The following is a 15,276-nucleotide window of genomic DNA, read 5'->3' on the forward strand; positions in this document are numbered from 1 at the left end:
ATTTAAATCACAAGGTTGAAGACCAACCAAGGCGCACAATAGCGAGTATTACTGCAATGTTCTGCCGCCAGAGAGCAACACTAGCCCCTATCGTAAACCATAAAGTAACTTATAGATACTGTGCCTTAAACTGATTTTTGACAAGTTTTCACAGACAATAAAATATTATATTGATTCATCAAGGCGGTTTGTTTACGAAGGGCCTTCTTGGAAACGGAAAAATCGAAATTTGGTTATCTGCCTCTTTATCGCTCGAATATGCAAGAGTGATTTCGCGGTAGACGCGGTGATGGATTGTGGTAGTGGCGACCCCTACTCAGAGTTTCGCGTAATTACCTATTCCTATTATGAACTCGGTATATTGGTACAGGGGACGTACCGCAGCGGCGACGGCGGCGGCGACGGCGGCGGTGCGGCGCGCGACGGTGGCGCGGCGCAGGCGGCGGTGCGCGCGGCGCCCGGCCCACAGCGGCAGCCCCACCAGCAGCGCGGGCAGCGCCACGCCGGCCACCACGGCGATGCCGAGCGGCGCGCCCGCCAGCGTGCCCAGCTGCCACAGCAGCTTCTTCTTGCGCGACCACGGCTTCTTGCCCCAGAATGTGCACCCGCTCGGACTGTATCATATACAATATCTAGTTAGTCCGTTTAAACACTGGACATTTTCCGCAAATCGACATCCAATGTGTTTATTTTAATTTTGCGTAAAGCGAGGTAGCGCTACTCTAACCACCCCAGCTCCTCCACGAAACCTAGCAAAGCCTTCAGGTTACTAACTGCCTCCTTCCTAGATATACAAGGTGGCCAAAAAATATGTGCATTCCCGTTGCCAGGGAGGTTTTGGGCTTATACTGAGCAACTTTTACTATGAGACCAAACGTGAAGTCTCGAAAAAAAAATCTGGTTGTTTCATACATTTTAGCTGGTCCATTTTCTATGGGAGGGTAAAAATGTATTTCGCGATTTCGGGGTTGCGGTCTCATAATAAAAGTTGCTCAGTATAATCCCAAAACCTCCCTGGCAACGGGAATGCACATATTTTTTGGCCACCTTGTATATATGTATACAATATCTAGTCAATACATCAAATTATTATTGACAATAAATAATTGTATAAGTATAAAACTCATTAAGATTGTTTACTTTTCATTGAAATAAAAATACCTGAATAGCTAAATTAAGATCTCATTACATATTACATATTCTGTCACACATACATATGCATGTCATTTATACTTATAGTAATAAGTTTTTATTAATATTTGTTTACATATAGAAAACTATAGGTCTATGACTAGAAAGATTTTACTTTATATACTTATCTGTCTTGTAAGACTGTTTGTTTCTTAATAAAAAAATAAAAAATAATAATAATTGCAAACCTAACGTAAGAAAAAGAAAAAAAAATGAAATAAAAAATAATAATAAAACGATTATTTGGGCAATCAATCGTCTTTTCTGCCAGTACTAAATCACATCAGTGATAGATCACATCTCTGGCCCCACCACGCCACGCATAAAAGCGGTAGTGATTGTAATTTTACCGTAATTGATAATGTTCTTATTAAGTGGTTGGCGTCATCACAGCTAGGCAATCAAAAATTTTAAAAGAAACAACAATGCAAACCTGAGGTAGTGCAGGTCGGAGACTTCCTTCATGCATAGCCAACAGAACTCGGCGCCGCACACGCAGCACACCATGTGGTTGCAGGAGCCATCTTCCACCTTCACGATCAGCACGGCGCAGCGCGGGCACGGCTTCACTTCACCTGCAAACATCGTCGTCATATAATTGATGGCAATCTTATCTGACCGCATCTAAGACGTCGCGGTAAATAGGAAAACGGCTGTGAAGAATAACGAGGAAGAATAAGAGAAACACGACTCACGGAAATGCCATGCAAGTCAGCATACGGACGGGTCGCGGGAATCAGAGATATTGTAGACAAAGCTGTGTTGCACTTACCCGTGTCAGAGTCTTGGTGCTGCGGCTGCGGCGTTCTCGGTGGCGGCGCGCGCGAGCGGCGCGCCGCGTCGCACGTCTGCGTGGGGTGCCACGCCGCCTTGCAGTGGTAGCAGAACGACGCGCCGCAGCCCGGCGCCAGGCACGTCAGCTTGGGGCACGACGCGCACCCCGTCGCCACCACCGCGAAACTAAACGATAACAAAATTAAGAGCCAGTAGCGATTCGACAAGCCTCGCTTATTTTAGGACTTCGATTCGTGTGAAATTATTCCTTTTCATTTCTCATGCTCAAAGCGGCTCACTGTTTATCTATGATGCGGGTTGAAAATGGTACGTTTCGGCCCTAGTTACAAGTATTTTAGTTGTTTGTATTAAAGAGCATTTAATCACGTTTGTATTATTATTAGCAATGAAAATTTGGTTAAAAATTATATTTGTCGTATAAGGGTCTCCCCAAACTAGTCGACGCCGTTTCGGCAAATCGCGTACGGAAAAAGCTTTATGTCAACGCAATAAGAGCGAATAAGTCGTAAATCGGCTCGGCCCACGCGAAACGACGTCTTTCGACGGGAAAACGGCGTTTTGCCGTAAAGCTGTTCGCATTCGTACGACGCTGTTTGCAGCCTACCGCACACGTTCGCATTCATAAATCTCCTTATACTGCCGTACGGTGCCGGAAAGAGTTGAACGGCTCCGATCACGGCCGAGTACCTACGATATGGACCGGTCAGAGCTGGCGGAAGCCGTTCAGCGTCTTCGACGGCCGAACATAGCTGACGACGGCCGAACAGAGCCGATGACGGTAAAAATGCTGGTAAGCCTTTTTTTCCATGCCAGTCTACGTAAAATATCCATCATCACAGGTTATTATATAATATGTAACAATTACCAAGAAAAATAATCTTACAGGTCTGTTCAATTTCAAACTCAGGTTGTTACTAACAACCAGTCTCCAAAAATGAGATTTACGATTTCCGATCACCCGCTGTCCTACATCTGTTCGTCGGACTCAACGGCTGTACGTGTGCTGTCTGACGTCTCGACGGCAGGACGGAACACGGGAGAGCCGACCGTCGCTTTACAACTGTTGCGATAGCAAGTCGCAGGCGATCGGGCGTCTCTACGGCCGCAAGGCGGATGAGACTGCTAAACGCAGGTGTCCGACCGCGGAGACGGTCGATCGGCTAAATGCGAATAGTGTGGTGTAAAACACTCGGCGAAAGCCGACTCCGCGTCGACTGGTTTGGGGAGACCCTAATTTCCATCCTGATATTGAACTCCCGATTCATTAAATAAGTAACAACCTTTTACCTCAATTGTACTCGTACATAAAAATTAACTTAAGAAAAACTACAAGTTTATGGGGGTCATGTTTTGTAAAATACAGTGTTTAATTCGGGTGAAAGGCACCCTTTCTCACTAGAACTAATTGGCGCTAAATATCTCGGCCGAAATGGTTCCTAATACCGGATAATATTGTACCCACCTGCAGTCAGGCGCAGGGCACCACCGCGTGTCGGGATCAGCCGCCAGCGCGCGCCGCACCGAGAACTCCTCGTACTTGTCGTATAACACCGGGTTATCCACGATGCGCCGAACGTCTGTAATTACACATTTTCTAAAACATTCTTTACTAAGGTTGAAAAAAGATCTAAGAGCAAATGCGCTGCGCGCGCAGATTGCACGCAGTGCGAGTTGCTTCAAAAAGCCGCACACAGTCACAAAAAAACGTGCGAGCGACGCGCGAGCAGCGCCTTAGCTTTTCTATAAATTTTATGGTTTTTCTATTCTGATACCTTCCAATCTTGATAGGAAAAAAATGTCCTGTGTTTTTTTAGGATTATAAAACCCTATAAAGACGTAGAAAAGTTTAGGCAGGTGTGCACCAATGTTGTATGCATGCCAAGAAACTCTTGATTATCACAAACTGTATCCAGTCCAGTATCTAGTCACATATAAGTAGAATATATTTGTGATTTACATTATTCGCGCATTTAGAATACGTTCGTAACTTCGTACTAAGAATTATATATTGAAGAACCCTCTTACAGGCTTTAAGTGCATCCATAAAGTTGTATTGAAATTCTATAGCGGCCTCCCATTACTTCCTGGCGCCGAGGTAATGATATATCAAGCAATTCGCATGTTTACCTTTGAATCACTGACATATATCTAAGGACGGGCCTTGCGGGCACTAAAAATGGTGCTAGTTCAGTGGTGTCACTCACGAATTCGAGCCAATCGTGCAGTCTAACGCAAGTAGTTACGACCAATCGCACGCGTGATGCGAAGTCATCAACCAATCGCGTTGTGGCGTTAAGACTGCACGATTGGCTCGAATTCGTGTGCGTGACACCGCTGTACTGGCCCCATTCCTATTGCCCGTAAGGCCCGTCTTTAGATATATGTCAATGCTTTGGACAAACAAACGTAGGCACGCAACCATTTGTTATTTGTTTAAAACCAAAACAAAAATTTTATGCCACAGAACACCGAGTTGTTTTTGCGTAACTAAGCATTATTTACATGAATCATTTGACGCTCGGTAATGCGTATCAATGGGTTAAGTATTTATTGTGCCGTGTTTGGGATTTGTAATGTAAACTAATTCTTTTATATGGAAGTCAAGATACGGATGAAAATACTCAACGACAAATGTGGTATATGACGAGAACAAACGAAGACAATGAAACGGTAACTACCTATAATTACAATGATGACTCCAGAGACTTAATAGCATTAGGTACCGTCAACTGCTTCAACATTGCCTGTAATATAAACACTGCCTGGATTTTCTATCAAACAGCTGTGATTGTCGTATTCCCCTTAACGGTCACCCTCTTCCCATTATACAATTAAATAAATATAGATAGCGATTTGGTAGAGTCCGTACCACTATTTTTCAAGCCGGGTAATGTTTGGCATGGTTAGGCAATGATGAAGCAGTTGACTGTACCTAGGGGCAGAATAAATGAGGAATCTTACCACACGCCTGCTGAACTTATTTTGATGATTTTTACCGACGCCAAAATTTAAGGGAGCAGTTTTTCAATTCGTCGGGATCTCTGTTTTCCTTTTACCAAGAGTTTGAAAATGTTATATTTATTCCTTATATGCACCGTATCGTATGCGGACGATTGTCGCTGGTTGCAGGAGCAGTCAACTTATCACGTTATTTTCAACATCACCAGGGATAGCCATGCAAAAAAAAAAAAACTAATAACGGAAAACGAGAGGTAGCTAACTGTGTTCCTATGATGTACTTAATGTATATAAAATATGGAAATAAATGCATAAGAAAAATGCTACGGACTTATCATTGATATAGGTATATCGATGATGCACCGGGTGTAAGATGGACGAAGTTATCCACGTGATATGAATCGTCACTTTTTAACACGGCGCATTAGAAAGAGACAGACATTATCATTATCACGCTATCACGTAGACAGATCCGACCATCATATCCGTACAGAGTGCGCGCGCAACCCGCCCTAGTCACAATGGCAAGCAAATGTTAATTTCCTTGTAAAATCAACAGTTTTTATGATTAGCCTATATAAATAATTGTTTATGAACAAAATTATTATGAGTAAATACGTAACACCAAATAGAAAAAAATAAAAACATAATAATGTATTATTATAAGTAAAATTGTATAGGTAATTCACAGTTAGAATTGTAAAACGTCGTGTCCAGACTACTGAAATTTTGGTACTGTAACTACTGTACTTCTATATATACAATAATGCCAACATAGAAGTATTCGCTTCAACAAAAACTGTATTTGTAAGTTCAATCGTGTATGGGTCTGTATTTGAAATTGTAGGTAAATCTAAAAGTGGGTTTTCCATTGAGCTGTTGGTATGTAGAAGTTATTTCAAGAAAAAATTAAATACACCTTAGCATTCATAGATCAGGCGGTAAGGTTATGTTCAATATATTGTTTTATATTACCTCTGTACTGGAAGCATGAGCTGAAAGTCTTAATAAAATAACACGGCAGCAGGAGTACGTATACTCACGTTATGTATATAAATATCGTCTTTTTCCTTAATTAACATTTAGACTGCAACCGTTAGCCCAAGGTTTCGAAAGCCCATCCCAAGCCCAAGGCATCCAGGTGCTATGAATAGAATTTTCCTGGCTGGCGCAGCCGACTGGCAAGAATGGCAAGTGAGGTAGCAAATCTCGGTGACGAGGTACGAATAGTGCGTGGAAATTAGCGAGTGTGAGCTCACCTAGCGGGTGGATGTTCTCCTGGCAGGCGGGGCAGCTGACGGGCACGCGCGCCTCGAAGATCTCGATGGCGAGGTATTGCCGCATGCAGGGCTCGCAGCAGCGGTGCGCGCACCACGCCAGCCGTACCATGTTGTTGGCGCTGAACACCAGCAGGCATAGCGGACATTCCAGTACATCGCCCTGAAACAAAGTACAGGCATATTTGTAACACAATCCTTTTTATATCATTATCATTGCGAAGTTTTTATATCGTCAACGGGTACCCAATGTGGTATCGAAATGTACTTAAATAACTCATCTTCATCTGGCAAATTATATGAATCATCGGATAATTAGTGGTTTATTATGCATTAGGTTTTTTTCGTTTAACCGGTTATATACGAATTAGGACTAAAGAATAGCAACGTACTTTGAAATGTGGATGGAAAAACACTAATCTATAGAGCTACTAATAGAGTGCCGTGTTTAAGATGAAGAATGAAGAGGACCTCATGTATCCTCAGTAAACCCACCTGTCTAATGATAAAAAATCGCGCGTTGCCCAACGATTCTAGCTAGCTGTACGAATTGTATCGAATCAATTATTGCTGTTCGTAACTCAAAACAATTGCTGCAATAAAAGCAAGTGGCAAGACTTGTTCTAAGCAAGTTCGTTACCCGCGCCCAGAATGGCTTTGTCCTCGATCTATACAAAACAAAATTAAGGACTCCACTTCTAAGAATTGACTTAATTAGTCAAGAACTTTGATTGAACAGGAGCCGACTTAAGAAGCTCGAGACGTAATGAAAATGCCGCTATCGATCATGTCCTGATCTTCCCTCGTTTCTCTTCTTGTATATTAACATTGAAATAAATTGAAGTAAAATATCAACAGTATTTGACATCTCTTTAATAACTCCCGACATGATCTTAAAATTCCTTTATTATTCATTAACAAGTTATTTATGTCACCCCACTCGGTCAACTCACAAGCTTTCATTACAAAAATCATCAAGTTATACAAATTGAATTTACTTATGGCTTAATTCGTGGTATTACTACGGCTGATTAAGTATAACATGATTTGTTATTCGTTGTACGAGTATTATGATGTAGGTAAAATGAATTATGTTTGAAAGCAGAAAGCCAAAAGTACGTGTATAAATTGAGTTCGGGTCCTGAGCGTCCCCTTTGATCCATAATTTCGTAGGCGCGCCTTGTGTCGCTCCGTCCTCCGTCCTCATAATTAAGTGACTAAATGAAGAGTAATGGACTCCGTCAAATCCATGCAGTGACATTAAGACGAAAGTGGACGACCGCGCGATACCGCCTTTACATCGAAACGTAGTCCCCATTTTCCTTTCTACATAATAATATTATAGAAATAAAACACATGTAACCATCACAACTAGTTAATTGTTTGATTTTTCCCCTTTATGACCAATAAGGACAGGCGATATGTCACCGGTCTCACTGGATAGGTTACCTATTCTAAGTTGTATAACTTTTACTATGGCATGTAGACCCAAATCGTTGTGTGAATACACGGTGTAACATGAGGAAACCGAAAGATTTTAACAATGTATTCCTAATCACATTTATGGACTAAAATGTCTTATAAAGTTTTCTGAATTTCGCCTACTTTCAGAATGAATACTATTAAAAACAAAAACATAAATGTTGTTATGTATTTTTCATGTCACTATATGATGTTACTATAAATGTTGTATTGACTTGTAAAAGAGCCCCTGAGGCCTACTTGCAGAATAAATTTTTGATTTTTGAATTTTGACATCTTACTGTAACTTAGTGCAAAACGCCTTTTTGATGGCGATGATGCCATTATAGGGCAGTCTAAGTATCCTTATTGACAGATGTCAAAAAGTGACAAGTAACCTTTGCAAAAACTAGGTTTTACAAAAAAAACGTAAAATACATTTTCAGTGCCAGTTTTACCGTTATTTCATGTACAAATACATTCAAAAACACATTTTTTTTCCTTCTTTTGGCCTCAGAAGTGTGTTGGTAAAATCTTTCGGGTTCCTCGTGTTCACCGTGTACTTATAGGCTTTTTTTCGATAAGTAGGTACTAAGTTCTTGTGTTGCAGATTAAGAAGCTTTTGTAAATTGTCGATGATTTTGTGTCACGGTATTTTAGTTTTTTTTATGCGTTTTCTTACATCCAGCTGGGCACTTAGCACAGCTCATAATTGACGAATCTTATTTATCTTTATTTAGATGTTTGTTTATGCGTTACTTATTCACTGCTTACTCTAATAAATCTAATAATAATTAAAAAAAAAACAATATAGTCATAATGTCAATATCCAGAGAAGAAAATGGGGACTACGTTTGTACGGATAATTGGTTGTCCACTATCCTCTCTAAACCTGTTAAGAGGATGGTGCACGTTGAAGACCTCTCGTTCCGTAATTAAGGGCGGCTGTCGCTGTCAACACCTGTCCGCGCTTTGAGTTTCATTTAATACAAGTCGTTGGTGCCAAAACAATTCCCTGCCTAATTAGCAAAGCAAGTTAAAATCCTGCCGCATTGGTGTACTTGTTGTTAAGTATTAAAGTTTAATATTAACTATTAAGTTAAAGTTAAGATATTATTTCCAAAGTAGATTACTTACATAAGTAACACTTTCCGTACCTCAAAAGAAAATAAACGATACGCTTATAAGATCATCCGTGATTCTGTCTGTCTATCTACTAAGCGTTGTCAACGGCGCTAGTTTCATAACCATGTAAGGTACGTGATCTGGCCACCATAGGAATAGCTTTGGAAAATGGAACTGTATTTTATAAATAAATTACTTCGTAAAAGTCACTTCTAAATAAGCGTAGTCAGCGGGAACGGGTCGAGTGGCGTTCTCGTAGAGGCCTATAAACTCAGCAGCGGCCGATCAGATAACAGGCTGGAGATGATGACAATAATGTGATTTTTCAGATAACAGCTAACATTTTTAGTTAAAGTAACACATAAACGAAAATTAATTATCTGAAAGTCTTGATATGGGTCTAGTGAGCGTGTGGAGTGGACACGCCCTAGTGTTTCGATAACGTCACTGCTAACGTCTGGATCGTGCTCATTCCACTCACTGGACTGACACAACATGTGAATGTAACTTATGTATGTGCGTTAGTACGTACATACTACACAGCTAAACAGAATATTCATATTGAATTAAAAACTAGCAGTATTAGGTATTAAAGTATTGATTTCGACGATATTTGATTCGGCTACAGGCGTTCGCCAGCGGAAATGCTATAGCTAAATGTTTGAGTGTGGGTGATGGAGCGTGACACATTGATCACCTGAACAAAATTAGATGTTTTTTTTTTAATAAAGGCCCAAGATGTAACCCACCATCAATTACAATGGCACTACCAGCAAGGTTGGGTGGATCAGACACTGGTGAAAAGGCGTTTTCGGATTTTATCATGATCATACCAATATAAAGAAATGCAAAATGATGGTCATTTATTACAACGTTGACTACGAATGCATAATTATTAAGGTACCTTTCAGATAATCATATCAATTTCCACCATTATTAGAGAATATTTTTTTTATCCGACGTACCGTTTTCGAGCTACGAACAAAAAACTGAAAAAGAGCAAACATTTTTGCACACCTGAGATTGCGCAAATTGGATTACACGCAATTAGGACCAAATGATAATACCTTCATTTTCAATACGATTTCCAGCTTGCTGAATGAATTAATTCTTCGAAAAAATCTAATTTGATTGGCCCATAGGTATAACGAGGTAAATATATAACTCCTACGTACGGGTCCACAAGTAGGCATAACGAGTTGGCTTAAAGTAATGAGAAATTTTATTTTCGAAAACCAGAGAATAAAGACAATAGCTATAGTTTTATGGATTTTATAATGACAAACTAGAAAATATCCAGCAATATAAGCAAATGCTATACTATAACAAAATGCTGCCTTTCTTTAACTTCGCGTAACTTGCTTCTGACCGTTTGCGTTACACTTTGGACAACTTTCATCTCGAATCTCTTTAATAACTTTTGGATTTTCATTATTAATTTTATTTTTATATTTCTGGCCACCCATCGCTATACACATATAAATGTACTTAAAATTGCCCAAAAACCTTCGAGTAGTCGAGCCTTAAGGACATTCGGAATTATGGAACCATTTAGTACTTTTGCCACTAGCGCCTAAAATTAGTCAAAAACATCACATACATTTTTACCAAAACATGCAACTCTCCAAACGTTCCTAAAGCGCCATTAATTGCAGATCCGTGGGCAATTTTCAGTGGAATAATATTGTGAAGGATTGCCTTTAATGGACGAGAAGCTAGTATGCCGAAATAATTAAAATTAATGGTAAAAAGACAGTTGTGAATATTTACCAAAACGTTGTCCAAAGCATTATGCGGACGGTCAGAAAACACTACAAAAAATCTAAGGTGGACTTTATGTTTTAAGTATTATTGTGTTTGCTTAAGTTATAATGTCGAATATGCCCCAGTTCATCATTATATAATCCAAAAATATAGCTTATGGTATTTTTTTGTGTAGTCTAAAATAAAACTTCTAAATACTTTAAGCCAACCCGTTATTTATTGATCACTGGCCTAGACCTGTTTTTTTTTATGATACAGGAGGCAAATGAGCAAACGGAGCACCTGATGGTAAGCGATTACCGCCGCCCATGGACACCTGCAACACCAGAGGGGTTGATGCCTCGCCTATTGTGACAGTGAACGAATATAATTATGACAGTATGAACCGACTCCTATAGAATACGACTAGGTGTATTTATATTTCATAAATGACTAGACAGGAGTCACCAATTAGTTCCTCAGGGGTTTAGTTCTTAAATAAAATTATCATCGATCGCGGTCCGTTCCTACTTGAGTTTATTAAATATGCAAAAAAAAATTAGGTCGGCGATCCGGATGCGGACTGCGGTCCGCCATTTGGTGACCCCTGGACTAAAAATATGGTTCTAAGTGAGTATATTATGTTCATGTATATATGTCGGCGGCCGATCGTAAGATCAGGTAGATTATGAAATTCCTAAGCATATCGTCAAACGTGAAAATCTTTGTCACGTTCCCTGAGTCGACCGAGGCTCCTATTCTTGGACAGTTTACCCTTCGGGCATCTGAAGCAACCTAACGTGGTGGCGGTTTAATGTGACTACCGTCAAAACATTACACAGGACCATTACGATTTGCCTGATTTTACGATCGGCCTCCGAAATATAGATAATATGTTTACGGATTAGTAGTGTAATGAATTGAACATTTGACTAAACACAATTAAAGCCCTTGCATATAATTGTTACAAAAAATATCAAAGTTAATTTAACGTCACGCTATTTTTATTATCAGTACCTTTATCGGCAAAAAGTCGGACGCCACATCCACATATTTGAGGTATTTATCAAGGCTCGAATCTGGTAGCAAAAAGTAGAAAAAAGAAGGTCAGTCACCTAACGGAATAAACATAGAAGTGGCTAGACTAGTGGGTCTAGTGGCGAGACAGTGTCTCAATCACTCCGCTACTATTAGTCTACACGACTTTTCGGTATAGCCAAAACTTCAAAAACAATATGTACGAGTAACAGCTGGTTTTTCCCCGACAGCCGCCGATATTATGTACACATATTAGGTACATTTTACGTTATTTGTTTAGCACGGCCGGTAGTACAAACGGCTTGCTTGGCTAAATCATTAATGTTGCGTTTGCGTTGCGTTGTGTCTCCCACAACTGGTTTTCATGAATGGTTCTGGAGTTATACATATGATGGAAACATTTACGACGGGAAATATTCTCCATTTAAATGTAAAAACAATTGCAATACTTATTCTAATAATTCTTCGCGAAGTTTAAATTAGCAGGCATTTGTCTTAAACATTGAGCACTACGACTATATACGACGTTTTGAATTCTAAATTGGCTATAACTTTCGCTTTCGTCGACGGTCGAAGTAGTTGAAGTCAATGTCTTTGTATGATATCGTCGGTGACTATTGATTTTACAAAACCACCGTAGCTGAAAATTATTATTTTAGGAGTGTCTTCAAAAGGGCTTATTATTCGGGAAAACGAAAAAAATATAAATCCTCCATTTCGTAATTATTATTTTATTTTCGATATTGTACTAACGTAAGTTGACATAACTGCTATGATACTGTATACGTTACTTTATCTATCTAAGGAATTATTTAAATTCCTATACACTTTTGATGCGAACTTCAGGAATTAAGCCGTTTTGTTGTGACCTTGTAATAGATAGATACTTATAAAAAAAAGTACATTAAATATACATATATATATAATAAATAAACATTATAGGAACATTATTATACAAATTGATTAAGTCCCACAGTAAGCTCAATGAGGCTTGTGTTTGATGGAAATCCGTGGGCTACTCAATAAAATACCATATTAAAGATTCCAAAATGTATTGTGCATCCGCACAGGCAAACGATTCCGAGAGAGTGACTTATTTACAAATGTGACATCTGTCTAGAAAACTTAAATTCTATACAACCAGAGTTTATACTGGTACATAAACAAACTCCATGCTTGTGCTTTACATACAAAAGCACATGCCATCATCATTGTTGTAAACTCCAACACTGGCCCTTGAACCAATATAAACTCATGTAAATCACATTACACACATTAAACACAATAAATAATCTAAGCAAGACACATCTGCTGTCTAAAAACAATAAAACATTACAACAGCAAAAACATAGCAAAAGTATAAATTTATCAAAGTATCCGTCGCATATAAACTGTAAATAGTCAAAACATATATGTAACGGATCTAAAACAAACTATACTTCCGCAAGTATACCTACTGCTTAGAACCATCATATCATTTATTCAAAGATAAAAATAAGTGACATACAAACTTATCGTGTTTTTCCTTTGTCAATGGTTTCGTTAAAACATCGGCCACCATTTCATCAGTAGACAAGTATTTTAAAACTACTGTACCGTCCTCAACGATATCCCTGATGAAATGATGTCTTACGTCAATGTGTTTCGTTCTGGCGTGGTACATAGAATTGGTGCACAACTTCAGCGCAGACTGATTGTCATAAAACAAAGTAATCCTATACTGTACCCCGTAAATTTCGAACAGATACTTGCGTAGAAAAAGAGCCTCTTTACAAGCATCTGACAGACACATATATTCGGCCTCTGTGCTTGAAAGAGCGACTGTCTTTTGTTTTCTACTCTCCCAAGAGATGGTAGAATTTCCAATCTTAAAGACGTAACCGGTATAAGATCGGCGATCGACCTCATTTGACGCAAAATCGGCGTCAGCATATGCGACGATATCCAACCCTGACTTCTGAAAAGTTAAATAATTATTAAGCGTACCTTTCAGATAGCGAAGAACGCGTTTCGCCGCCTTCCAGTGAGTCTCGTCATACGCGTCGTTAAACTGGCTGAGCGAGCTGACAGCGTGCGCAATATCGGGTCGCGTACATACCGCTATGTACATCAGACATCCTATCAGGCCTCTGTAGTCGTGCGTACAATCCTTTTTTGTAGATTTCACGAGCTTCAGACCTGTTTCCATAGGTGTTCGCGCAGGTTTGCAATCTGACATGTGAAATCGTTCTAGCACCTTCTTAATATAGCTTGACTGGTCTAGAGTTATTTCATTGTTCTGTCTGCAAAGCCTCATTCCAAGAATGTGGTGTGCTGGCCCTAAATCCTTGATTTCGAAGGCCTTCTTCAATTCTTCCTTGATTCCTGCCGTATCTCGGCAATCAGCTGAAGAAAATAGCATTATGTCATCAACATAGAGCGCAATTATAATCATAGATTTCCCGCTTGACTTGACATAAACGCAAGGTTCGGAAGATAAACGTTTGAATTTCATTTTGCTCGTCAAAACGCCATTTATTTTTTCATACCAAGACTTCGAAGCTTGCTTCAGTCCGTATATGGCCTTATTCAACTTGTATACTTTATCTTCTTGGCCTTTGATCTTGTAGCCCTCTGGCTGCTCCATAAAAACGGTTTCTTTTAAATCTCCATTTAAAAACGCCGTTTTTACATCCAAATGCTCGATATTCATGTTATGTTCCGTTGCTAAGGCTAGTAACGTACGTATAGTAGAATATCTTACTACAGGAGAGAACGTTTCTTCGTAATCAATACCGTATTTTTGGGTATAACCTTTTGCAACAAGGCGCGCTTTGTACCTCAGTATTTCCCCGTCGAGGCCAAGCTTTCTTTTAAAGATCCACTTGCATTTGACAGGCCGTTGCTTCGTATCGCGATCAGTCAGAGTCCAACACTTATTATCGATGAAAGATTTATACTCTTCCGCCATCGCGGCTTTCCACTTACTTGCTTCCGGGCCATTCAGTGCCTCGCGAACAGACTGAGGGTCCCCCGTGTCACTGCATACAGTGCGTGCTACACTGGCCGACTCAAACTCACTAGTTTCATCCGTTGAGTTCTCGTAGTCTTCGAGTGTGGAATCTCCTGGGACATACGTCTCATCCGCAGGGTCATCTGGGGTCTCACTACTGCTCTCAGAATCATCTATCGTAATGACGCTGCTATCTTGACAGTTTTCGTTAGATATTTCTGCGGGCTCTTGGGGTAAATCGGGTAAGGCGGGTTGCACTTGAACATTATCAGTGACAGTTACATTATTCGGAAACAAACCAATCTGAGTGTAACGTGAACTGTCATCCTCATCCGATGAAGTGTCATTCCAAAAAGCATGTTCTAGAAAAGTGACATTTCTAGCTTTTATGACATTCTTCGGGCTCGCCGGATCTATCAATCTATAACCCTTTGACTCGTCACAGTATCCGACAAAAATATATTTCTTACTTTTAGGATCCAGTTTGTCCCGTTTGTGCTGAAGGGCATAGGCTTGACAACCAAAAATGCGCAGGTAACTCAGATTCTGCTTTTTACCTGTCCATTTTTCTTCCGGTGTACTGCCCATCACAGCCTTAGTTGGAGAACGATTCTTCAGGTAGACGGCGGTGTTGACCGCTTCTGCCCAGAATTCCTTTTTCAAGCCTGCTTCCTGTAGCATGCACCTGGCTTTCTC

General features: G+C 40.0%; 1 protein-coding gene across 2 annotated transcripts in view; it reads right to left on the reverse strand.

The window, feature by feature from the left end:
• The window catches only part of LOC133516328 (E3 ubiquitin-protein ligase RNF19B-like), a 76,019-nt gene that overhangs the window by 5,188 nt on the left and 55,555 nt on the right, over positions 1–15,276 (reverse strand). For both annotated transcript variants that reach the window (XM_061849217.1, XM_061849218.1), the window contains exons 3-7: positions 6,204–6,384; positions 3,449–3,563; positions 1,964–2,151; positions 1,625–1,766; positions 380–614 (exon numbers count right to left, since the gene is read on the reverse strand). In XM_061849217.1, coding sequence (XP_061705201.1) covers positions 380–614; positions 1,625–1,766; positions 1,964–2,151; positions 3,449–3,563; positions 6,204–6,384 — 861 coding nt within the window. The remainder of the gene's footprint in view (positions 1–379; positions 615–1,624; positions 1,767–1,963; positions 2,152–3,448; positions 3,564–6,203; positions 6,385–15,276) is intronic.

The sequence above is a fragment of the Cydia pomonella genome, chromosome 3, assembly GCF_033807575.1.
Source record: "Cydia pomonella isolate Wapato2018A chromosome 3, ilCydPomo1, whole genome shotgun sequence".
NCBI lineage: Eukaryota > Metazoa > Arthropoda > Insecta > Lepidoptera > Tortricidae > Cydia > Cydia pomonella.